The sequence below is a fragment of the Rhododendron vialii genome, chromosome 3a, assembly GCF_030253575.1.
Source record: "Rhododendron vialii isolate Sample 1 chromosome 3a, ASM3025357v1".
NCBI lineage: Eukaryota > Viridiplantae > Streptophyta > Magnoliopsida > Ericales > Ericaceae > Rhododendron > Rhododendron vialii.
The window spans coordinates 7162789-7187216 of record NC_080559.1 but is presented as its reverse complement, the minus strand read 5'-3'; the positions used below and the strand labels follow the sequence as shown (position 1 = coordinate 7187216).

General features: G+C 37.5%; 3 protein-coding genes across 9 annotated transcripts in view; 1 reads left to right on the top strand and 2 right to left on the bottom strand.

Moving 5' to 3' along the window:
* Nucleotides 1-1188: 1188 nt before the first annotated feature.
* On the bottom strand, nt 1189-5510 carry LOC131318517 (uncharacterized). Of its 3 annotated transcripts, none has more exons than XM_058348349.1 (5): nt 5106-5510; nt 4065-4223; nt 2421-2502; nt 1582-1769; nt 1189-1391 (listed from the first exon to the last, which is right to left on the bottom strand). In XM_058348349.1, exons 1-4 carry the CDS (start codon nt 5427-5429, stop codon nt 1618-1620), a joined length of 717 nt encoding a protein of 238 aa, XP_058204332.1. In that variant the 5' UTR covers nt 5430-5510; the 3' UTR covers nt 1189-1391; nt 1582-1617. The 3 variants fall into 3 exon arrangements, with proteins under 3 accessions (XP_058204332.1, XP_058204333.1, XP_058204331.1); XM_058348350.1 differs by having other exon boundaries at nt 1189-1372; XM_058348348.1 differs by lacking the exon at nt 1189-1391 and having other exon boundaries at nt 1420-1769.
* A 3932-nt stretch (nt 5511-9442) lies between these two features.
* Nucleotides 9443-15973, bottom strand: LOC131318515 (pentatricopeptide repeat-containing protein At2g20710, mitochondrial-like). The gene is made up of 2 exons (XM_058348345.1): nt 15564-15973; nt 9443-10902 (listed from the first exon to the last, which is right to left on the bottom strand). Exons 1-2 carry the CDS (start codon nt 15813-15815, stop codon nt 9625-9627), a joined length of 1530 nt encoding a protein of 509 aa, XP_058204328.1. The 5' UTR covers nt 15816-15973; the 3' UTR covers nt 9443-9624.
* A 7803-nt stretch (nt 15974-23776) lies between these two features.
* The window catches only part of LOC131318512 (probable glycosyltransferase At5g11130), a 47783-nt gene continuing 47131 nt past the window's right edge, over nt 23777-24428 (top strand). For all 5 annotated transcript variants that reach the window (XM_058348339.1, XM_058348343.1, XM_058348341.1 and 2 more), the window contains exon 1: nt 23777-24283. In XM_058348339.1, the coding sequence (XP_058204322.1) occupies nt 23911-24283 (373 nt within the window). In that variant the 5' untranslated portion in view covers nt 23777-23910. The remainder of the gene's footprint in view (nt 24284-24428) is intronic.

Below are 24428 nucleotides of genomic sequence, written 5' to 3'. Positions count from 1 at the left end.
AAGCACTCTATTATTTCTTTCTTTCTTTCTTTCTTTCTTTTTTTTTGTCTTTTAGCGGGTGAATTTACGGAAAAGGGGGTAAAATCCCTTTTTCTATGGAATTCTTCAGAGTGGTTGCCTTGCACTGAAACCTTTATTCTGCTCTTTTAACAGCTATTGCTTTCAATTACTCAGCATTGGTCCAGTTGGGCCAGTTTGTTGTCATTTTTAGTTTCTGCTACTTTTTTTTATTTATTTCCCCCATGAAATCTCACATTGGAAATCTAACTTTGGGAGTCTTTCACTGAGTCAATAGGGTTGATTTTCTCCTTGTTAAAGAGCTACTGCCATCAAATCAAAAAGGAAGAACAGCTACCACCAGTCATTGAAACCTACCAAACACGGGAGATTTGTTTTGTTCGTAGCTCTTTCTACACCTGAGACCATGACTCTCAAATGCGTTAACACTGCCCAAAAGCACAACCAAATCCACCACCTAACTTAATCCCCTGCTGCTTGAGTCCAATCACCGTGATCAATCAATATAGGGCTTATGGAGTAGTGCCCTCAAGACCATAAGCTCACGTTTGTGAGTCAGATATTACAAAATCACAACTACGATGGCCAAGTACATTTTATTTGAGCTCATTGCTCTTTCCTTGTTTTTTGGGCAGTGTACAACCAACACCAGCATACATGTATCCGAGGGGAAGGGGGAATTTGGGGCAGGGGAGGGGATCGGGATCTTAACCGTCGACCTCTCCCTTGTCCTAGAGGGGATGCACATAAACAACAGGCCTTGTTATGGCGCGTACTTAAATGCCCAAGATTCCAATGTCTCTTCAGACGTGAGATTCAACAAGCCAATATTGCAGAAGATGGTTCGTTTGTGTACATGTCATGCCAAAGTCTACTTAGCATGCCATCAGACAAGGCCATCAGTTATGGCTCTGTGGGCTGAAACCGTAGGAGCTCTGAACATTACCTGATCTGTTTATTGAGTTGGATAGATTGTGGTACTCCTTCTGATAAATTTCCTAGTGATAGTCCCATGTTAATGTTCACACAAGCATAGAAAATTGTACAGGCTTTAATGCCACGCCACTCTGGTGTCATGAAAACAAGCAGCTCTCTTGCAGCACAGTACCGTACTCTGGTACCGTACCAATTTTAATATTTGGCCAAGATTAATTTTTACCAAAGGAAAAATGAGAAACAACATAACACTAACTAGTTTCGCCTGCAAATTTAACTTGTTACATGGTGTGGGAGTCCTCCCTCAATCTGACCAAAGAGAGGAGAAAGCCATTAAGTTTACATTCGCAGCGAGTCTTCCGCAGCCCAACCATTGATCAAGAGGCCATATTTGGAGAAAACTATGATCTTACCCACACTGTAAGATTGGAACCAGGCTTCAAAAGCACAGGAGAAAAAAATGAATGAAAGAGGGGAAAAAGAAGCAGCAGCAAATACAAACTATTCAAGACTACAATCTTTAACAAGTTCTCACTTGAGTGAGTGTTGTAGGCACAAAAATTCTGGGATACTAAGACGTTGCAAACAATATTGCAAGCAAGTTTCTAATGAATGACATCAACTTACGTGAATTGGGTGATGTAGGAACCCCAGGATATCTATCTACTGGTCACGTTCCCACCCACCTAATCTCATTCCAGGGTCATAGTTTGTGAACAGAAGGAACTCATTGCCGAGTTTGCTAGAGTGCTGAGGCCGAAAACCACATGGATACAAATCAAGGAGCTCTGCTGCTCTATCCTTTTGCACTTCTCCTATTAGCATAACAATTACACAGATCTATTAGACTGCAATGTACATGAACGGTTAGTAAAAATCACTAGATCAATGATAATAATCCAATAGTACAACAATATACACTTAAACTTGGTTCCTATCCTCCTCAAGTTGTTAAAGGTACTAACCAAGTAACCAGTCACTGCTTAGTAGTATTTATTTCTTACTACAATAATATAACGGAAAAAGATAGAAAATAAAGTAAAAGTCTACAAGCTTTAGTGCTGGATTAAACACATGATGGAAAACCTGCAACTGCGCATCTCCAACCCAATACTCCATTTGAGAGTATCAAAATAATGTTTTTTACTCATAAAGTGATTATAAAGGAAATTACTATTCATGTTTACTCCAACCACAAACCCTCTATTTTTGTCTCTAAAATCACTGTAACAATAAAAAACCTTTTTTGTTTATACTCATGAGGATATGGCTGGTATAAAAATTTAGTAAGAAAAGCTTACAAGGACAAAAATGTCTTTTAAAAAGGTGAATAGTGTTATAGAGATGATCCTCCATATTTTCTCTTATCCTCTAAATATAGAGGATCAAAATCCAATACTCTCAAATGGAGGAGGGTTGAGAGGATGGGTTGGAGATGCCCTAAGGGAAGAGGAAAAAAGGCCAACCTGTGAGTAGAAGCAAATAAGATTTTCCTGGTCTCATGAGAAAAGATATTGTCTGAGTAACCATCTCCAAGCATTCTTTGCTCTGCCACCAAAAGCATCAGTTCAGTAAGATCATTTGTGTGCTCAGCATAAATATAATCTACAATTTGCAGGTGAACATGTTGAAAGAACAATATTGCCTTCAAAAAATTAAAAACAGCTGACACAGAACTGCAAAAGTTTCTATTTATCTAAGATCCCATTGCACAAATTTTCCTCCAGTGACTCATGGAGCTGCATTAAACCTGAAACCAAATCTACCATTATGGAATTTAAACAGTGGCAGACCAAAAACAAACATAGATATAGATGTCAAAACATAGCCAGAGAACTGCAGACATGAAATCAATTTTACTGCTGTACCATTGACATACCAAAGGTTCATGAATCTACAAAGGTAACAAATGTCAGCTACGATGGTCCCTAAAACTCATATGTACATCAGAAAATTTTCAAAATCGGGTACTGACCGTACTGTGGTCCATGGGTCTATTTACATGGACAGCCATATATACTAGCCCAAATCTATGCTTCTAATAGTATCTCAGAACTTGTTCAAGTGCCGTATCCTAAGTGAGAAACTCTGAATCTATCCACATCGTGAGCTTGCAAGACACTTAAAAGGAGGGTTTACGCCCACACTGAAAGGCAAAATCCATCCATTTGATCAAGATTTTCAATACATCGTTGACATTTTTGTACTAGTTTACAGAGTACAGACGTGTATACGTAACAAGGTTGCGTAGCATTGATGAATAAAAAGTAAAAGAAAAGGTTGAATAGCAATAGCATGGTCCTGACTAACCTCCTAACACATTGGGTTTCAACTGAGGGTTTTGATCTTGATCATAAGACGTCAAATCTCTGATCAGATGCACTACTTGTTGGGCCCAGCACTAACAAAAAAATGGCCCTAATCAATAATTCCTGACCAATTGCTACACAAATAGGAAGTAAAAGACAATAGAATATCAGTTCGATGCGCTTCAAGAAAATAGCACCTCCAACATCTATAAGATGAAATAACATCATTAAATTCCAGATTCAATAACCCTAAAGAGATTAAAAAAAATATATATATATATAACTAAACAAAAGAAGATAAAAAGAAAAAATAAATGAAACGAGCTTGTTTATGTGGAAAAACACACTTTCTGACAGAGAAGAGAAACAACAAAAAGCAAAGGAGTCCTTTTTAAAATCCCGAGCATTAGAAGTCCAAAAATAACATCAAACATTGGAAGCTACTAGCGAAGGGTTGAAATGCCTTCTCAATAGGAAATTACAAACAGATTTTTACTACAAAATGTGTTCAATAGCATAAAGAAATATTATTTGGCTGTCATCAATTGAAAGGAAAGGCTGGGATCCTCAGACAAAACATACGCATACTGAGAGCTACTAGAGTGCTTTTGCTTATGAATTATCATCAAAATGATGAAAAGAAATAAAGAGAACCTATTTAGATCCCGAGTAATGAAGGGTTTCTTTCCTATATTACATCTGATGGATTGCCTCTCAACATAAGAAGGACAAAGGTCGGAAAACAACCTCCAAGAAGAGGCTAATCCAAAAAATAATTGGCAAGGAAAACTAGGTTCTCACCAGATAAGGAGGATCTGCAACCACAATTTGATATGCATTCTTCAATGATGATGGAAGCTCTTCTGGTTGATTGTAGTCATAGAAGGTGAACTCACTTCCATATTGCTCAAAACGTTTGTCATACTCGAGAAGTTGGGCAGATACACTAGGATCAATTTTCTGAAGCAAAGTAAGTTATCATTTCTTACTGCGTTTGAATTGTCTAAACCTTATAACTTCATAAACAGAGTCACATAGTTTCATTCAAGCTGACAGCTTAACTAGCTTAAAATTTACGTTAAAACATATGTTCAAACTTCATATATAAATATTCATTAAAAGAATTGATTTTTATTAAGCTTTTAACTGATCAAACACAAGCTCAAACTCGAGTAGTTGGTTGGTTTAGAGCATCTCCGACCCTTGCTCTTTAGTTGAGTTAGAACCAAATTCTGAGTAAAATCCCTCTAAACTCACTCCTGTCCTTGACTCATACTCATACCAGAGCGAGTTTTACTAAAACTCCTCAACAAATCGAGGGAGACTCAATTTTAACTCAAATTTCTAAAGGCTTGTTCTGCTTTTTGCATTTTACAACTATGCCATTAATGAAGGTTTTACTCCAATTTGTGCTTACATTTGAGTTTTTCCATTTGTGTATTTCATATCAAATGAAGTTTTTGCTTAAATTTGAGTGAATGCTGGAGATGCTCTTAAATTTTATCCAGCTTTTAAGTTTTAACTAATCAAACACAAGCTCAAAAAACTTGAGAGTAGTGGGTTGGTTTATAAAGGATCCGGCTTCTCTGCAATTTCATCCCTTCCGTTCATCCCAGCAATTAACGGTTCAAAATGTGAAAATACTCTTCCCGGGAAAGAAGTTTTGCAACTAATTCTATCTCACCATTAAAAATATTACTTTTGGATGGTTGAGATTACCCAGACCGCTCTCTGTCTTGCAGAGAACCATCTCCGTGGATAAAATAATTTTGGATGGTTGAGATTACTCGACAGATACAGACAATCGATGCCCTAATACATAGATGTACTACCAAAATATACCTTTAGATAGGCGTATAGGGTGGGGCAAGCTATGCAAGCGACGGAAGGAGACTCGACGGAGCAGCAAAGGGAGAGAACTTCTCTGGCGACGGTCTCGGCAGTGTCGCGATCGTACCAGAACTGGCTCAGCCTCCAGTCCTCCGCCAAAAGCGCAACTTCCGACGATGACGTGTCGTCGTCGGCGACCGGGGCGCGGTTTTGTTCACGGAAGAACTCCCTAAGAGCTTCGAGAGCTTGAGCGCTCAGAGTCGGCTGATCGTCATCGTCGTCGATGCGTTCGGTTAGTGAAGAATGTGGTCCTGGCTCGTCTCTGACTTCCTCCATTTCCGTCCGGTTAAGAGGTCTCTGCTCTGTTTGAAAAGCGAAGAAGCCGAATTAAGGGCGTAGAGGGGGAAAGACAAGTGCAAATATACACTCCTCAATAATTTAGGGGATGATTTTGCCACACCATTTTTTGATAATGTCACATCCTGCAAGTGTATTTTTGCACTAAAAAATACACTTGTAGGGTGTGATATTATCAAAAAATAGTGTGGCAAAATTACTACCCTAATTTAGGGGTGTAGGTATATAAACGAGTCGAGCCGAACTTGAGCTTTAACGAGTTGAGCTTTTATGTTTTGTTTGGTTGGTAATTTGAGTAGTGTTTTTGAATAATGAGTGAAGATAGAAATGAAAGTAATGATTAGAGAAAAAAATGAGAGTAATGATTAGAGAGAGAGGTAAAAAGTGGAGAGAGATAAAGTGAGAAATGAGAATAATGATAGAAAAGTAAGAGAGATAAATGAAAGTAATGATTGAGTTGAGAAATATTTTTTGAGTAGAGTAGTGAAGTGAACAAGATAATGAGCCGAGCTTTTATCGAATAAGCCGAACCCCACTTGGCTCGTTCACTAAACGGATAAAAAACACAAACTTGATCTCGGCTCATATTCTAAACGAGCCAAGCCGAATCGAGCTCGTGAGCTACTTGGTTTGTTTACGGCTCTACTCCTGCTCCGGAGTTTGGAAACAATTTACCACAAGATTGGACTAAATTAAGAAGGATCATTCTTAAAATATAACTATTTCATTTGTCCCAATTTATTTGCTCATTACAGAAATTCTTTTTTTAATGCTAATTTTTTTGGGTTGAAAAGTATTTAAATTTTCACAAATATCCTTTGCTTGGTTTTGTGTTAAACTTTCCTTCACCTTAAAGGGGTACAATTAGAATTTTGGCCTTCTGGTAGTATTTGCTAATTTTGGGAAATTGCAAACAATTTGGGACACAGAAAAAAGAAATGTTAGCAAACAAAATGGGACAATATGAGTTTTATGTGAGTTTTTATTTGAGATTTTTGGATATTTTGTTCAATTTTTGGTCAAATTTTTGTGATTTATCCCTCATTTCGATGACAAGAGAAAAATATTTGAAATTATCGAGGTAAGTTGAAAATGGTTTATAAGGCGACACTGAAAACACTAAAAAACGGTGAAAATTGTTTTTTTTCTGTCTTTTCCATATGGGAGTTTTTACCCCTTCTTTTGGTTTATGTATCTTGGCACCATAGAGTTCTAAAATTTCGAGACAATGAAGAAAGGATTCTAAAAGATTGAAAAAAAGAAATGTGGAGGTAAAGGTTGTTAAGTTTGATGTGGTCGGGTGTGTGATTGAAACTCATTTGAAATTGGACATAGGTGCATTGCGTACTATGTGGTTTTTTTTTTATAGGGATGCAAAAATAATCAATGTGGAGGTAAATGTTGTTAAGTTTAATTATGAACTAAATGGATAATCAAATGCTGATGTGGCACATTTTAATTATTGGTTTTGATTATTCCCATTGCAGATGCTCTTAGTCCATTGACTCCATTCCCTATGGAAGAAGAACAATTTCTGAATTTTCTGTAGAAATAAAAAAATAAAACGGTAAGTAAGAGAAGATATTTCAGGTGAACTAAAGAGCATCTCAGTGAGCATTTCCCCTTAACAAGGGAGTGTAATGAATGGGGATCTCCCGTCTGCAGTCTTCTCTTCTTGTCACTTCACTACGTTCGAAAAGATGATCTCATCGGACCTCACCGGGCCAGGCCAAGGAGAAAGAAGGGATGGGTGGTCTGGGAACAACAACGGGAGAGGGCTCCTACCCCCTCCCCCCCACACCTATTTGTTCTCCCAGCCCCGGAGAGACGCAGAACTCTTTTTTTTTTGAAAAAGATGAATAAATTGAGCCATGATACAGGTTTTTTTTTTATGGATTGCCGTTTCAAGCATTGCTCCCGTTGGACTTCTTATGTTAGGATATGGATCAAATAATAAATATTCTTTTTTAGGTGGTCTCCCAGAAATGGAACTCACTTCCGGGTCGCCTCACTTCCTATTCATTTGTTGGTCGGGACCCGTGGGCCTTTTTTCATTTTTTTTTTCCCAAGAGGTCAGGTAGGAAGATTGAACAAAGGCAGAAGGGGAGTTCAGGTGCAGGGGTTAGCTTCGGATTCGTATAGGTGAAACGGGAAAGAGCATGAGGTCGTTGCGCTCCTGCCACCTCTTGACAAAGTAGGTTGAGTCTTTTCCTTCCGTTTTTCCCATATTCAAAAAAGGCGTGGGAGGACGTTGCAGATGTCCAAGGCGGACACGACTTCTTCTAGGCTAGAAGACCACTGTAAGACACCCGGGACCAGAGCATCTCGTGAAAGAAGCACATTGGGCGGCGTGCTTTGACCGTGTCTCCAGGGTATAGTTGAATGTAGATATCAAGAATGCAATTCCAGATGACTTTTTTTTTAAAAAAAAAGGATGCAAAACGCCACATCAATAATTCTCTGAGCATTTTACACAAAAACCAACATCTGTACTCAGACTCCTTGTCAGAGAATCTGGAATTGGAAGAAACATAGTATAAATTCAGGCTAAGTACGAATGCCATTGTGCCAACCATAAACAAAACCTTGTATCAAACAGGAAGAACCTTGATCGCATTATGTGTTTCGGATTAATTCAAAACGTCCCTCCCTTTCTTTCTGCTTTGACTCAAAGACGTTCGGGTTGAAAAAACAACATAAAGGATGCACTCAGCTCATTCGTAAAAAACCGGGAATAGCAACAATAAAATGGGCAGAATTTTTGCCAAAACTACTAACATAAAAGCAACAAAGAATTCACACGAAAAGACTACCCGAGGGGAGGTCATGCAGAATTCATAACCCCTACTCCCACATCCAAGATCCACCAGACACACTTTTGAAGTAGAGGATTCAGCACACGCCAAGATGGGTTGGGGTCATCGTGGTAATTTTGTAAGATAACTTCCCACCTTTTCGCATCGTATTCCTCCTTTATATCCAGCAATGCTAGTGCAGCAATCCCTGCGAGAAGCTTTCGCGGTGACTTCATACCTGCATCTTCTTCTCTCCTTTTTTTGGGAAAATGAAAAAAAATTATAGCTGCATCTAAATAGACTGCACTACAGGGAAAAAGCACATGAAAATGCATCGCATACGCTATGGCTATCAATGGCGAAAAGCAATGTACATCAACATATACAAACATTGGTTATTTTCTTTGATGCAAAAACAAAAAACATCGTTTCTTTTTTAGCACGTGAGAAATATTATTTACGCTCTCTCAAGGCACTAACTAGACAATCGGGACAAGCTGGACATTTTGCCGATGAATGACAACAGGCTTCAGAAGATTAATCAAACTAATGTTCCTAGGATGTATATATTGCAATGGACTCTTCTAGACAGGACAATTGCCATAATTGGAGGAGGGCAAAACCTACATTTACTGATGGAAACAAAGAGAAATGAAACTCAAAGTATCAACCCCAAACGCTAGAAACTTGTTTTATCATTCATGTAGACCTCAAACTTAGCACCGAAACAGTTTACGAGAAAATGAAATCATCTTCGCACACGAGCGAGGCTCCATCAGTATGACTCTCAGGTCAAACAAAAAAAAAATACCCGACTTTCATTAGTCCCTCAAAGACCCAGGAATCTACAAGAAAGCCCTGAATTTTGTGTGTGCGCGCGTGTGTGTGGTAGAACCAGTCAATTTTATGCCAAACATGACTGGGGACAGTAGGGATTACAAAATCCACAGATAAGATCCTATAACTTAGCAGCTAGAAGAAAAATCACAATCGCGCGAACACGGGGGCACGCAGGGACGGATAAGTTTACTAATTTGTGTGCCCCCACTAATGTAAATTTCTGAATCCGTCCTTGCATACACGAGCATTACGGAAAAAAAAAATGGTGAATCGTAGCAAAATAAGCCCAAGAAATTGAAGAGGTTAACGATAAAAAATAACCTCTCAAATGAAATATTTGAAGATAGGGACAACGAAAGCAAAGATTAATCACACAGCACTTCTTAACTCACCATGGAATGCCAATGTTCTTTCAAAATGTTTCTGCCGCACGATTCTTGTGCAAGCCTAGCGGTTATTCACAGTGAAGTCCAACAGATACACACAGATATTGCGAGTATATGTTTCAAAAATAGTTTTCTTTTGGTAAAGATGCAATTCTATTTCAGCTCTGACATCCCCTTTATCTCTTCATCCATAAACAAATCACCCATTTGCTTTGGCTCCAAATTTTCTGTCACTTCCCCATCCATACCTACAGCATCCTCCTCCATTAGACGGGATGCTTGGGCAATTAGATCTGCATTTTCCATATAACTTGACAACTTATCATGAATACCGATAGAGAGAACACCCTTACCCAGGAGCAACCTTAAAAATTCCTTTGCTTCCTCAACATCACCTTTCTCTTTCAAATACTCCAGACAGGCAACTAAAATGGGCCCGCTTGGCTTCCATCCTGGCTTGAAAGCTGAGACAGCAACCTTCAATGCTTCTATTGCCTTTGGCATTTCATTAACATCAACATATCCTGCAGCCAAGTAATACCATGTATGTGCGAGAGGTTTGCCTCCTTTCATCCTTGCCCTATATATCAAAGTTTCAGCCTTCTCCATAAGCCCCTTTCTGCAATAAGCACCTATCAAGAAATTTGGAACCCGGAAATCATAAAACAACTCACTGGAATCCCACTCCTCAAAAATCTTCTCAGCTTCTTCTATGTCATCCAACTTCAATAGTGAGGTTATCACACTTATATAGCTCTTGTTATATATCTTTTCTGTCTTCTTGTGGAGTTCCCACAGGCGTAACACTTCGTCTTTCTTCCCTATAGTAGCATATTGTGTCAGGAGAAAATCAAAAGCCCTACTCCTTCGCCTTTTAGAAGTTAACATGAGACACTCAGATTTTTTCAGCATTTCCAAAGCTTTTTCTGTTAACCCTGCATTTATAAACCCCATTGCTGCAATGGAATAAGCATTCCAGTCCAAGACCACGTTTGGATCAGACTCCATTCTTTGCACTATCCTGTCCATTTCTGTAGTTTGAGAGAGGTCTGCATATATGTTAAGCAGGATGCTGAAGGTAAACTTGTCAAATTTGATACCCTTTTCTTCCATTTCCTGTACAAGCAAATCTATTTTGTCATGCTTTTCCGTCTGACGATAGAGGTTTAGCATTACATTGAAGGTGAATGTTGTCTGACCCAACTCCCTCATTTTCTGCATGATGGCCTCTGCTTTCTCAACAGATTTCTCTCGGGCATAGCAGTTGAGGAGGACACCATAAGCCTCCACGACTTTCGATTTCTCTGGGATATTGTTGAAATAATTTTCGGCTAGTTTTGTTCCATGAACTTTTGAGATCAAGTCCAGCTGGACAGCAATATCGCTAAATGAGAGTTGAAACTTCTTTTTGTCACTCATCCATTGAGATACCTGAAAAAGACAGGAAATAGATATTCAGGTACTTAAATCCGTAATATCAAAAAGTACAAAATATTAGTGACTACAGGCTGAATCAAAAGTTATTATGAAAGCTTCACTTGCTGAAACAGAACATCTGACCCCATATGCCGTTGAAGAGATCCCCTCTAGCACACAAAAACAACCAGCTCCGAAGCCTTTACTTTCTGTCCTTTAACTTGCGATCAACATATTGCAGATTAAATATAGCCACTTCTCCAAGTCTAACTTATTTTATCTTTTGTGTTTCTTCGAACTCTATTCTGATAACATTATTTTCTACGACCTATTTGTTTTCTACCCTATGTTTTTGACATCTTTTTATTCATGAATTGTGATGTATCCTTTCATTTCGTGTTCGCAGTGCAGTTTCCCCCCCTTCCTATCACCATTATATTTGTAACCGGAGAATGAGAATCATCTTACATCCCTACATTCCTAACAAGTAAAGCAAGTCTTCTGTTGATTCCACTTGGTACATTTTGGGTCCTGAAAACCCATGATGAGGCATTAATCTCGGCCCACCCATGGGAAACTACGTGATAAGATGTAGATAGAAAACAAATGATCTGATCTAGTAACTAATTGTCAAGAATGTTTGAGGAGGCAGGCCACAATGATGTGGTGGTCAAGTTCATGACTGCAACGACAGAATCATAGTCTTGCTCGTCTATCAGTGGACAACTACACATGTTTGCTTGGAATTCTAACTTACACAAGCAGCCATATGAGGCTGGTATTACATATGTTATGCAGATGGCCTTAACTGGAACTATAAATGAGAGCGCTGAAACGACAATAAGGCATATGTTTTGGCCCATGTCACACATTCACATTTCACCCGGCTACCTGTCCATTAAGGGATTATTATTAGTGGTCTGATTCAACCATGTTAATCATAAATGGTTATGATCAAGCCCTACAAGCAGACCAGAATACGACAATATGCTTTTGTCAAAAGTGGCCACTCAAACAGGAAAACTAAATCATGGAACCAAGACTATCATTATTGGCTAATGAAAGTACAAATAACTAAACTAGTTACAGGGTCCTATGCAGACAAAAATATTAACCAAGTTAATTTTGATGCCTTCACAAGTGTTCTAGGATCTCAATCTTCGTTTTGACCTAGGTTTCTCATTAATCATGTGGTACTTGATCGAAATTTGCCACACAAAAAATGACCAAAATGGAACAAGTGTACCCATGAAGCTGCAGAAGATTTAACCTCTTTACATTCAAAAGATTTCCAATTATTTCATTTAACATATCTTTGTATCAGCTAGGTTTTTCTTCCATAAAACTGGCCAAATATGAAGCGTTTGTTGGTAGACTAACACCACGACATGATGAACATGTAACCCATTCCAGACCTTAGTTGCACGAAGCGGGAGCGGAAGCGGGGGCGGGAGCGGGGGAATATAGAAGCTCCCAGGGTTGGGAGCATGAAAGGAGCATGTACATATATTATGAAAATATTTTAGCATAGAGTATTCACTTTAAAAATAGAATCATTTTATAGGGAGTAAGAGTATGGGCTAAGACCAACATAAGTCTAAGAAATGGGCTAGTGTTCCAATATATGATTTTCTTTTCAAGATATCATGACTTGGGCTAGATATACAAGTTCATCAAAGACCAATTACTAAAGCCAAGTGATAAATTCCTTGTGGTGGCCTCGGTTACCGTCTTTGGTAACCTTGCAGGGAGGTTCGAACCGAAGCCTCATAAGACTCTGTCCAGCATCTTGGTGAAAACTAAATGATCCCAACATACTCTTCGGTTTTCCTCTCGGTTATAAAGCCTTTTGTACCAGCTTCGGTAACAATCAACAATATGCTATATATCTATTTGGATGTTCCCGAAGCCGCTCAATAGAAGTGGTTACATCGGGAGGGGACCACGAGGGTTATGTGGCAAATGTAATCATTGGGATCAGATCTGGTCATGTGCTCCGTAACCGTTTCACTCCATTCGTCATATATGACGCAATGTTCTAAAAGTCGCTCGGCGTTCGTCGCTCGGTCGACCACCTTCAAGCTTCGAGACCTATTAATCACCGATTAATTGGCTTGTAGCAATTAGTTGGGTTTTTATTTATTTATATATAAATACTCCCCGATGGCAACTCTTAAAAAAAATTGAACATTCATTTATCAATCCATCAACATCAATTGTTTTTCAAATATGACATAGAAATCTCTCATTTACAGAAAACTGTTAACATGATTATAACACCAGCTGGTACTGGATATGGGCCGTTCATTTATTAGTCACTTACCAATTATAATAATTTTATTTATATATACCAAACAATACTACACTTTGCGTTAAGATTTAATAAAAAATATTACTACACTTTGTTTCCAGAATCACTAATGTGTCAATATGGGTATGGGCTTTTCAAAAAAAAAAAAAAACTAATGTTCGAGGTCGGTGGAGACATGGAATGAGAGGAGATCTCGAATTTGAGAGAGAGAGAGAGAGAGAGAGAGAGAGAGAGAGAGAGTAGGTGGCTCGGAGATCTCGTGTTTCAGGGTTTCACAGAGATATGACCGGTGACTCCGAAATCGATCAATCGATGACCGGGTGTTGAACAAGCCCTAAAAATTGTGATTCGAAACCCTTAAACTGGTATGAGTATATATCAGTTCCACCCTTTGATTTTTCAAAAATATAGATTTTACCCCTATTAATCGCCGAATAGCAGACTAATCACCCATTAACCGATTAATCGACTAATCACCGCTAGATGCCAACCGACTAATAGCCAGTTAGTCGCCGACTAACTCCGATTAACCTCTTGACCTACTAATTCAATCGACTAGGCATTAATCTAATCGGTTAGGACAAATTTTCGATTAATCGGCAATTAAATCCTTCTTTTAGAACACTGATATGACGTCAACCGAGGCGGTTACCCGAGCGTACCCTCCACGCGTTAGCTTGGAGGCCAAGTAAACCTAGGTCTATAAATACGAAAGGATACTCATCTTGAGAGGTATGCTATTCTTCCCTAACCCTAGATCTACATTCCTTCCTGAGATCTAACTTGATCGTCGGAGGGTCACTGGGCTACCCTAGCCCTAGTGACTTGTTGCAGGTCCAACACCAAGAGGACGGAGCAGCAGAGGGAGATCTCTAGCCTATTCCGCGGTCAAGGTCCCGTCAAATCGAACCCCTACATTCCTATTTTTCTATTCAAAGATCATACCAAAGCTCCCATCTTCATATGGAGCGAGCTTCTATCTTGATGGGAGTGGGCTCCCGTCAAGCTCCTTAGTTGGGAACGCAAAAGTGGGCTCCCATGATGGGAGCGGCACCATTTTAGGAGCTCCCTACTACTAAGTTTCAAACAATCAATTTTGCATATTTACCTCATAAAATGCATCAAAACATGGGGACCACGTTTCAACTCCGGGAACTCCTTTAAGTAGTTACTCTTTGAGGTATAACCCACCGAAGGTCCCTGTCTCACAAGACAACTAGCCCTGTCACCTTCAATTTTGTTCTCCTGGCTAGTAATGCGACAATATTTGTTGGTCAGATGCAGTTTCTTTGATTTGCAAACCCCTTTCATATTGTCAACTAGTCATTTTTCAGCAGACTTAGGAAAAATTTCCTTATTTTCAAACATCTTTGTTTTTTCCGCACAACTGACAACTATGGGTATATGTGCATACTTTGCACATCATCATCTAAATTATACAAATTATAGCTTCATACTATCCTTCTACAAATTATATTTTGCTCATCATCATCTAGATAATTTCATAGTTCCTCTGCACTCTATTTGTTCGGAACCCAATTCGATAACCTTCTTTCATAGATTCCCTTCACCAAGATACATAACTCGATCACTCAGTATTGCGAACTCGAGGTTTCTTCCAAAGAAAAGCAGAGTTCCTATGCATTTTTCTGAACAACTTACTTGTGTTCTATTAAAGCCCGAGACTATTCCCTTGTTGAAACTATTGCCTTATTGAACGTGTGCCTAGACCGTCTCAACTACCAAATCTCATAACCCATTCCCAAGCACGGGCCGGTGGGGTAGGTCATGGGGCGGTAGGGAAGCCCAAACAAAGGCAGATCGATCTAGTCATCTAGCTTTTCCGAATGAAATTCAAGTTCCACTGAGCTCGCTCTTAGTCTCAGCGTCAACGGCAGAATTCAAAAATTAGACAAGATAGAGCTCAATGGAGGAATAAAAGAGAACATTGTTCAAGAAAAGTAAAAATTATATGCGTTTGTCCGCCCAACATCATTTTGAACAATGTACAACCAAGAATTTTGGAAAAAAAGTTTATGTTTAGAAATACTTTGGTCAAATATAATAGCGTTGGTAATATTTTTACAACTTATACTGACAAAATTAATATCACCCTTTATACAGTACGATTCTTTTTAAAGTTCGTCCACCCAAGCTTGAAATCGTGCGTTCGTTCGAGCATAAGCATACAATCATACTAATAAGCCAAAGTGAAAGCCCATTAAGGGAATAAATAACAAACTGAATAAATATCACCATTGATGGGAAGAAATAATCAATCTTTGCTTCTGGCGAAGTTCGAAGTGTACAAGGTGGCAATAACCCAAACAAATTTAACATTTCCAAATCCAAAAAATAAACAGACCTCAAGAGCGTGCTTGAATCGGCTGTAACGCCTCAACTCCTTGATGATGTTCTGAAGCTGTTCTTTCTTGAGGCCTCGTCCTTCTTCGACCCACTGATCGAGCACCGGAACGATCGAGACCGTCGGGGCACCGAGTGGTGAAATCCGACGGTACAGAGAGTCCCCTGATTTCGCAGGCGCAGAAACGGTTGCTGCTGTAGTAGAGTAATGCAGGTACTTACGGAACCCAAACCTGGAGCTAGATAGCTTCATTCGAAGAGAGTAACGAACGGTGACTACAGTTGAGACGAGAGAGAGAGAGAGGGTTCAAAGAGCCGAGTTCAGCTTTACACCCCTTCGATGGTGAGAAACTAGGTGAAAAGAAAAGGGTGCCTTTCTCTTCAAATCCCACCATTTTTTAGGGTGAAATTGAGTGAGGAAAGGGAATGGCTAATTAAAATATTTTTTAAACTATTTTTATATTATATTTTTTAAACTATTTTTTTATTATAATATATATATATATATATATATATATATATATATATATATATATATATATAACGTTTCTCTCAATTTTTTTTTGCCAAAATTTTCAACCAAAATAAGTAATATCTTAAGAAATCACAACCCTTTCCCTTCTGTTTCTCATGAAATCACTCTATTCAAAATGGGGCTGTTGTAGTGTTCGAGTTCGGCACGTTACTAAACGAACTTAAAACTCGAGCTTGAGATGAACTCATTTGTGATCGGGCCGAGCCCGGCTAATTTACTTAACAAGCCTCTTTAAAATGAGTCAAGCCTATAAAGTGAAGTGAGTTTTCGAGAGTCGAGCCAAATTTTTAAGTGTTAATCTCGACTCGTTTAGTAAACGCGCCTACAACTCGAACTTGAGCTCAAGCCGAGCCCAGCCACGAGCTCCTCCCGAGCGGCCCGAGCGGCTTGTTCCATTTGGAGCCCTAGAGGGAGAGGGAGGGGGTTTGAAGAATAAAGCTAGGGGGATTTCAGAATTCAGATTAATATCTGTGGGCTTTGATTTGCGCCCAAAATGTGTTTTAAGCCTATGGCCATGTTATTGGGCCCTTCAAGCATTAGGACTGAATTTGGGTTCTACAACTATTGGGGCATTTACATGCCGGTCCTTCAACTCCGGCCCAATTTAAATTGTACGCTTTAGGATTGTGCATATTTTTAGGATCTGGGCCGGAGCAATTCAATCTCGAATGTTCATCGCAATAATTAATGGTCGAAGTTTGAAGAAAATATCCTACCTATACTACAAGTCTACAAGTATCTTACGCGTAGGATATTTTCAGCTCATCTAAACTATTAGAAAAACATTAGGACGATTGAGATTACGCGAACTATTCTCTATGGTTCAAAAGATTGGTGCAAAACTAACAAATGCGAAAAAAATTTAAATAAGGACAAAATTTTGAAATTTAAATTAAGTTAAGTCCATAAGAACGCAGCCGTTGGCCTCATTAATCTCTAAACCGCATACTTAATTAGTATTTTGTATGGTTTGGAGATTAATTGGCATTTATTCCTCTTTAAAGTTTTATTCTATTCGTTGTTGTTGCTTTCAACCTCTGTCCTACACGTCATCTGAGAGTATATTTTCCATAGCCGCATTTTTTCCACGTAGAAAATTAAACTTTTGGTCAATTATAAAATGTTTGTTAAGATTCCACCTGTACATTACATGAATTAAAATATGACTCGTATTACGCTGACAATAGAGACCCTTCAACCCAAAGGGGATTTGATCACGTGGACATGAGAAAATAACCAAGAGCTTGCCCTCAAGATCCCGCGAGTTCGAATTCCATGAAGTCTTAAACATTCCAAACGTTGGAGCCAACAGAAGTTTGTTCAGTCGTTAACTTCAAAGTCTTGGAATTTGTTGAAATACGAACAAACTGATCATGATATTCGGTTTCTAAAAGAAAAAAAAAAAACCCTCAATGAGGGTTTACCAGACTCCTCAAGAATAATGAACACGCGGATTATCTAAGATCATTTCAACAAATTAAAAAAAAAAATTGACAACAGATTATGTAAGAATAATCATACGTCAAAAAAAAATTAATAATGCACCCCCATGCTCTGAGTTCTAACACAATGCACCCCTGTTCTTTCGGATCATCCTTAATCATAGCCCTTTCATTCTAATAATTTTGCCTTGGTGGGCAATAACACTGCACCCACCAGAGACAGAGACGGAGAGAGGTGTGGGCATATGGGGGCAAGGCCCCCGGGCGGTTTCGGGTTTTTTTTTATAAATATTAATATTATTTATTTTTTGTTTTTTTGTTTGGTGAGAACATCTAGGTATTGTATTTTGTATTGAGTGTTATTTAAACATAAAAATGTGTTCGTTTTTAATCCCAAAACCCAATTTTTTTCTCTGTGCATGGCCTCCCATAAGTTTTTCCTTCAATATTGATCTCATTTCTTTTTCTATCTCTTTCTACTTACTACCCAAAAACCTCCCTCAAAATCTAAACCAAACAAATTATTAGATTCCCGAACCTTTAAATTTCAATCTTGTTCATAGATCGACCCCGTATTTACAAAATTCTGGTTTCGTCCCTGACACCCACCTTACCATATGGTAAAATAAAAGCAACCACTAGCTAGGAGAATCTAGAGCCAACTGAAATTCTAGTTCATCCTTTGATGTGATAGACTAGTCACGCATGCACCTATTTAATTGAAATTGTTTAGATGAAGATTGCACACCGAACACCTATTAAAAGTCATAACATTTGTCCCCTCTCTGTCTCAGGAAAATGTGTAGAATTGTCATCTCTAGAGCTTCATCTTCGTTTTGAGACTGGAGGAAAGTTTTTTGAGGTAATGAGTGGAGATGGAAAGAGAAATGAGAGTAATAATTGGAGAGAAAATTTAATAGGAATTATGCATAGTGGAAAAAATTGGGTCTAGAGACCCAAAACAAAATGGTCAAATAAGACCCGTCAAAGAGGGTCTTAAAGGCTTTTAATATGAATTCGATCTCTGTCCCCACATTTTATTCCGTTCTTATACAGTACTATTTTGTATGTTGTCACTACTACAATTTTAAACGAATTTGTTGTGCGATGATGCAAACAATTGCACCCCTTTGGATGGTGAGAAAGGAGAGGAGAAAAGAAAGGGGAGCGCTCTCTCTCTCTCTCTCCAAATCTCACCGTTTTTTGTAAGATTGAATAAGAAAGGGGAAAGGCTAATCAAAATATTTTGTTTTTCGGTTCTTTTCTTTCCATTTCTCACTGAAATGTTCAATCCAAATGAGTAATTTCTTAAGAAAACCACTACTCTTTCCTTTCTTTTCTCCTCGTGAAATCGCTCCATCCGAAGTGACGGTTAGGTATAAGAAATGCAAAAAGTCTTAGCATACTGCATTTATTTTCCATACAAGTAGTTAGCTAGTCAAACTCATCACTATGCGATATTGCGATGGATATGAATAATTCTCCACTTGTTTTGCATTTCTCTTGATTTAGTCAATGATATTGAGATTCTCCAACGAAAACTTCCAAGTAAACTTACATCATTTGAACCCCATCACCAAAAATATAAACTTATCAACATTAAAATAAACATGAAATTCTTGGGGTTTATTAGTTTTCGTCCTCTACATGTTCCAGCTGGACAATATAATTCCCAAATTAGAACCATAATTACCCTGAAAATAAGAAATTACTCATATTTCTTGAAGAAGCCCTCCTGTAAAGTTACTAATACTAATGAGTATTTCAGCTCTCTCTCTCTCTCTCTCTCTCTCTAACACACACACACTTACGAGATGAACTCCCCAAGTTTCTGGAAAAATTATTTGTAAATTTTCTGTGTCTATTTCATCCTAGTAAGATTCCAATACTACTTGCCGTTTTACCCAACTTATTAGTATGTGAATCAGCTCTTTTGCTGTCAAAGCGGTAAGCGGACATATGCAAACTCCAATCGGACTGCAGAGAAGCTGATTAAATTCCATTCGTGTGTAAATTCTCTTTGATAGTTAACGGTACATTTGCGCAATCGGATTCCATATGCGAGATAGTGATTCATTATTAGATGGCGTCCGCGTCACCCTTCATGCCTATATGCAAGCACAATGTTTGTACAAACATATACGGGGAGTCACGAACAGAGTTAGGAATTTGTTTTGGAAAGTCCTTAACTAAAAAAGAGAGAAAGATTACAATACACACTCCTTATTTGGGTTTGTATAATATGCATTCCATAAAATGTTATGAATTATAGAGAAAAAGTTACGAATCGTATAAAGGTTACGAGATACACCAAAATGTTATAAATCATAATGAAAATGTTACGAATTGTACTGCTGAAAAGTTATGAATTCTAGAACAAAAGTTACAAAACACGCTAAAATGTTATGAATATACCATAAAATAGGTACATATGATCCACCTTTTTAAAGGGTGTGTATTGTTGACTTTCCAAAAAAAAAAAAATTCCCCATGGTAGCATGAAAATTGTACTTTAAGCTTGCCGTGCTCATTTTCAAAGTCCAGCCATGAGAAGAAATACACCAGAATGCAAAATTAAATTTGTGCATGCATGAGAACTAAGATTTAATTTCATTTGACCCCAAAAATATATGAAAGTTCAATCAATAAATTGTTGCTCTAACATTTCACTCCCATTCTCTCACAAAACAATCACATGATAGAGACATAAAGAGAAGTGCCGTTAGAAAAAGAAGAGTGACAAAAATACTCCCCAAATTAAAAGGCCTATTAATTGTAAAGCTCTTGAATTGTTTGGTAGAACCATTAAAGAAAAGTTTTATATATGCCCATGAACCACTATAAAAACGTATAATTTTAAATTAAGATTTTGAAGACGAGTTCGGCAATTTGTTGACAGTGCCAACCTAAGTCACATAATTTGCGTGCGTTGGCGGAACCATGAAAGTAGCTTTGAAACACATCCCAATCTACTAGAATTCGTGAAAGCGATGATTGAGAGCGGAACCGCGAGACATTTTGAAGGAATAAGCAACTAAAGCGCGACCGACCTAGGTTGTAAAGTTTGTGAGAGATGTCAACCTATTAGAACCGTACAAGACTCTGGTGCCTTGGCATGGGCGCGGGGGTGGGGGGGTGGGATATGATTGTTGGGGTGTATATGTGGCTTTTGTTGGGTCAAAATACTGATCAAATGCCTACTTGTTGTGATGCGTTTTGCTCAGGTACCTTTTAATCTATGGATTCTTCTCCGAAGATCAATAAATTATTTTTTATATTGTTTAAAAAAAACCATCGTGGCATTGGTCGCCGTCCCTGAACATATGTATAACATCTAATTTGGCATAAAATTAAGGGTAGTCTTATGATACACACTTCTTATTAGAGAGTGTACCATACTCACCATGATTTTAAATCTTTGGATTTAAAAATGAATAATCCAGACCACACATTTATTAAATCAATTAATAAATGAATAAATGGCTTAGCAGGTAATAGGTTATTCTCTCTTCCTTGACTCTTTTTCCCTCTCCCTCATTTGTAAAATACTGCAAATTATATAACATAACTATAATTGTTATGACAACACAAAAAATTGACATTTTCTTATCACAATGTGTCGTACCAAAAAGAACATTTAGAATTGTGCATTCAATATACTTGATATAAAACCAATTTCTCTATTGTAACTGAATGTACGGTTGACTTGCAACCGCGACACAATAATAACGATCAAAACCATTGATTTCGTTATATTTGTTGATTAAATAATCCATATAATTTTTTGGCTCGATAGGGTTTAGAAAGCCTTTTCATCGGCACCCGAATTCAATAGTAAAATGATTTTTTTGTCTGATTAAAGGTCTAATGATAAGTGATCAACTTCATTCTTGTATCTGGATACATTAAATTTTTTCGATTACGCAGTTGTCGATATCTAATTTTGGTGACAATACTGAATATCGTATGACTTGATAGTCTAACAGTTATGATTAATCATTCTAAAAATATAATCGCTAACGACGTTTAGTTATGGTATGGTATTTTGCCCGGTTATAACTATTGTTAACAGAATATTCTGATTGAATTTTTTTATACGACACGTTGTGCTTATGAAAACGTTAATTTATGGTGTTGTTATAACAAATTTGGTTATATTACTAAATTTATGGTTTGATATTTTATTGATTATAACTATCGTTAATTGAACATTCCGATTGAATTTTTTTCATACGACACGTTGTGGGTATGAAAACGTCAATTTATGGTATTGTCATAACAAATTTGATTATATTACTAAATTTGTGGTTTGGTATTTTGCTAATTATAACTATCATTAACTGAACATTCCGATTGAATTTTTTTTATATAACACATTATGAGTATGAAAACGTCAATTTATGGTGTTATCATAACAAATTTGGTTATATTACTGAATTTGTGGTATTTTGATCTTGTTACGGAATATTTTAATCAATTTCTTTTGCTATGACAATTGTGGGTAGAAAAATGCCAAATAATAGTATTGTCATAACAATTATGGTTTGTTATATAATTTGTAATATTTAAATATGTTTTCTTTTGATACGACACGTTGTGGTAAGAAAATGATAATTTTAAGTATTGTCATAACAAATTTGGTTATTTTACTGAATTTGTGGTATTTTACACATGTATTTTGTTTGGGTATAACAATTGTTGATTATAGTACGACATATTTTGATTTTGTTACGAAATATCATACGTGTCAAAGAATTTTTGATACGACTCATTGTGGTAAGATAATGCCAATTTATGATGTTGTCATAACATTTGTGAGTATCATTATTTAATTTATGATATTGTACACATATATTTAGTTGGAGTACAAGTATTATGGTTTCTGGTACGAATAATTATGGTTACATAATAACAATATTTTTTAACTATAAATAACTTGCTAATGACCTGTTCAATAGGTAAATTTTAAAGTAGAAGTCACAACTAGCATAAAAAAATATGCATTAGAAAACTAAAAATCGTCATAATGAAAATCACAAATTATTATAATTTAGACATACAGTATACCCTGTATACCATAACTTTGTCCTAAAATTAAATATGTTATCGTATGGTTCAGACATCCATGATAATATATGGAGTATATAGTAAATTTATTTTCTCATTCAGAAAACCATACTTTGAAAAGTTTTATATCTCCCTCAGTTGTTGAACTTGAGCCATCCTATATCTCATACTATAACATGTTCTAATAACTAAATCTGGGTAACAGGTCGTGTCGGGTTGTGTTCGTGTCGTGTCAGTCGGGTTCGTGTCACAAATCACCCAATCCGAACCCGACCCATTTAGAATTTGTGTTTCTCGAGTCGTATCATTTTTCGTGTTTCGTGTCAGAAATGCTCATCCCTAACTCGTTAATTTCGTATCCGATTCATATCGTGTTATCTTGTCCATTGCCCAACTCTATATAGAATTACAGATATACTATATTATATATATATATATATATATATATATATATATATATATGTTCATGTTAATGGGTGACACTGGTTAGTAACCGTGTTGATCGTGTCAATTTCGTGTTTCGCGTGTTCAACTCGAGTCCGACCCATTTAGAATTCGTGTTTTCGAGTCGTGTCATTTTCGTGTTTCGTGTCAGAAATGTTCAATCCTAACCCGCTAACTTAGTGTTCAATTTGTGTCGTATTATTGTATTTCGTGTCCGTTGCCCAGCTCTACTAATAACAAACTCCGAACAAAAATAATCTTCAATATAGTATTATATTGATTGATTGTTGTTATTTACACGGAAATGGAGATAATAGTAGTACTATAATACATGGCCCACACCTAAAAACTACACCTATAAGTTTTTCATTTCTTTTTTCCGCGAATTGCAAATACAGTGGCGTGTTAACGATGACATTTGAATATACCCATATGACTTGGTACCGTCTAATCCGAAGGATCAATTCCACCATTTAACGTATGATTTGATACGAACCAATCATCTACAATTTACGGAGCCATGTTATTATAGCAATGAGAGCGAACTCAAATATATAAGGAAATGATATTGAAACTTCAAAAATTGATGCATGACACTCCAAAAAATAAAAGAAAATAGCTTTGAAATTACATTAATTTTAGAGTGTCTACATCAATTTTTAGAGTGCCAATATTATTTTTCAATATATATACATACATATAATGTCAAAATGTGATAGCGTACGCAAAACTGGTCATTACTCATAACAAATCAAAGTGCATGACATGAGCTAAACAAAGACTTTATCAAGCTGACAAAACAGATCCCCCCTCTCTTTCTCTCTCTCTCTCTCTCTCTCCGTGGAAGTACTGCAGCCTCCATGGCTGCTTCTGTTTACTGGCTCAAGTTTCCGTGCCGGCCACGGCCCGTGGCTTCTTTAAGAGGCTTGCTATTCCCACGCACCAGTTTAGCTTTGTTCGCCGCGGTTTTGATTTTCTGCTGCATCTCTTTCACCTCAAGACTTATGATCAATCTACACAAAAACAACGACAATCATCTTGATGTAAACGATGCACCCACGAAACAAATGATCCAGATTTCGCTTCCCAAACCCACTAGAAGCTCTGTTCTCGAACTTCACGTCTCGAATGCTTCAGCCAAAGGTGATCACGAAGCCGCGGATGCCACGAACTACGATACAACGGAAGGAATTCAGAGTCAATTGCCGGAAGAAGTTCCAACCGCCCCGAAAGGTGTGCAAACTTTGTTCTAACTTTTGTTCTCACTTTTGCATCCTAAAATGAAATGGTATTTCAACCAGAAGCTTCCTTGTGATCCCGTCGATCGCGAAGGCGTTCGACTTCGACATCATAGAATAATGGCAGGGCTATCAAATTT

Excerpts from the sequence above, each read along its gene's own strand:
- LOC131318517 (XM_058348349.1), bottom strand. The coding sequence starts at position 5,429 with ATGGAGGAAGTCAGAGACGAGCCAGGACCACATTCTTCACTAACCGAA. Across the intron at positions 4,224-5,105 it reads CCCTATACGCCTATCTAAAG|AAAATTGATCCTAGTGTATC; the intron begins GTATATTTTGGT and ends ACTTTGCTTCAG. Across the intron at positions 1,770-2,420 it reads TTATTTGCTTCTACTCACAG|GAGAAGTGCAAAAGGATAGA; the intron begins GTTGGCCTTTTT and ends TTATGCTAATAG.
- LOC131318515 (XM_058348345.1), bottom strand. The coding sequence starts at position 15,815 with ATGAAGCTATCTAGCTCCAGGTTTGGGTTCCGTAAGTACCTGCATTAC. Across the intron at positions 10,903-15,563 it reads GATTCAAGCACGCTCTTGAG|GTATCTCAATGGATGAGTGA; the intron begins GTCTGTTTATTT and ends TGTCTTTTTCAG.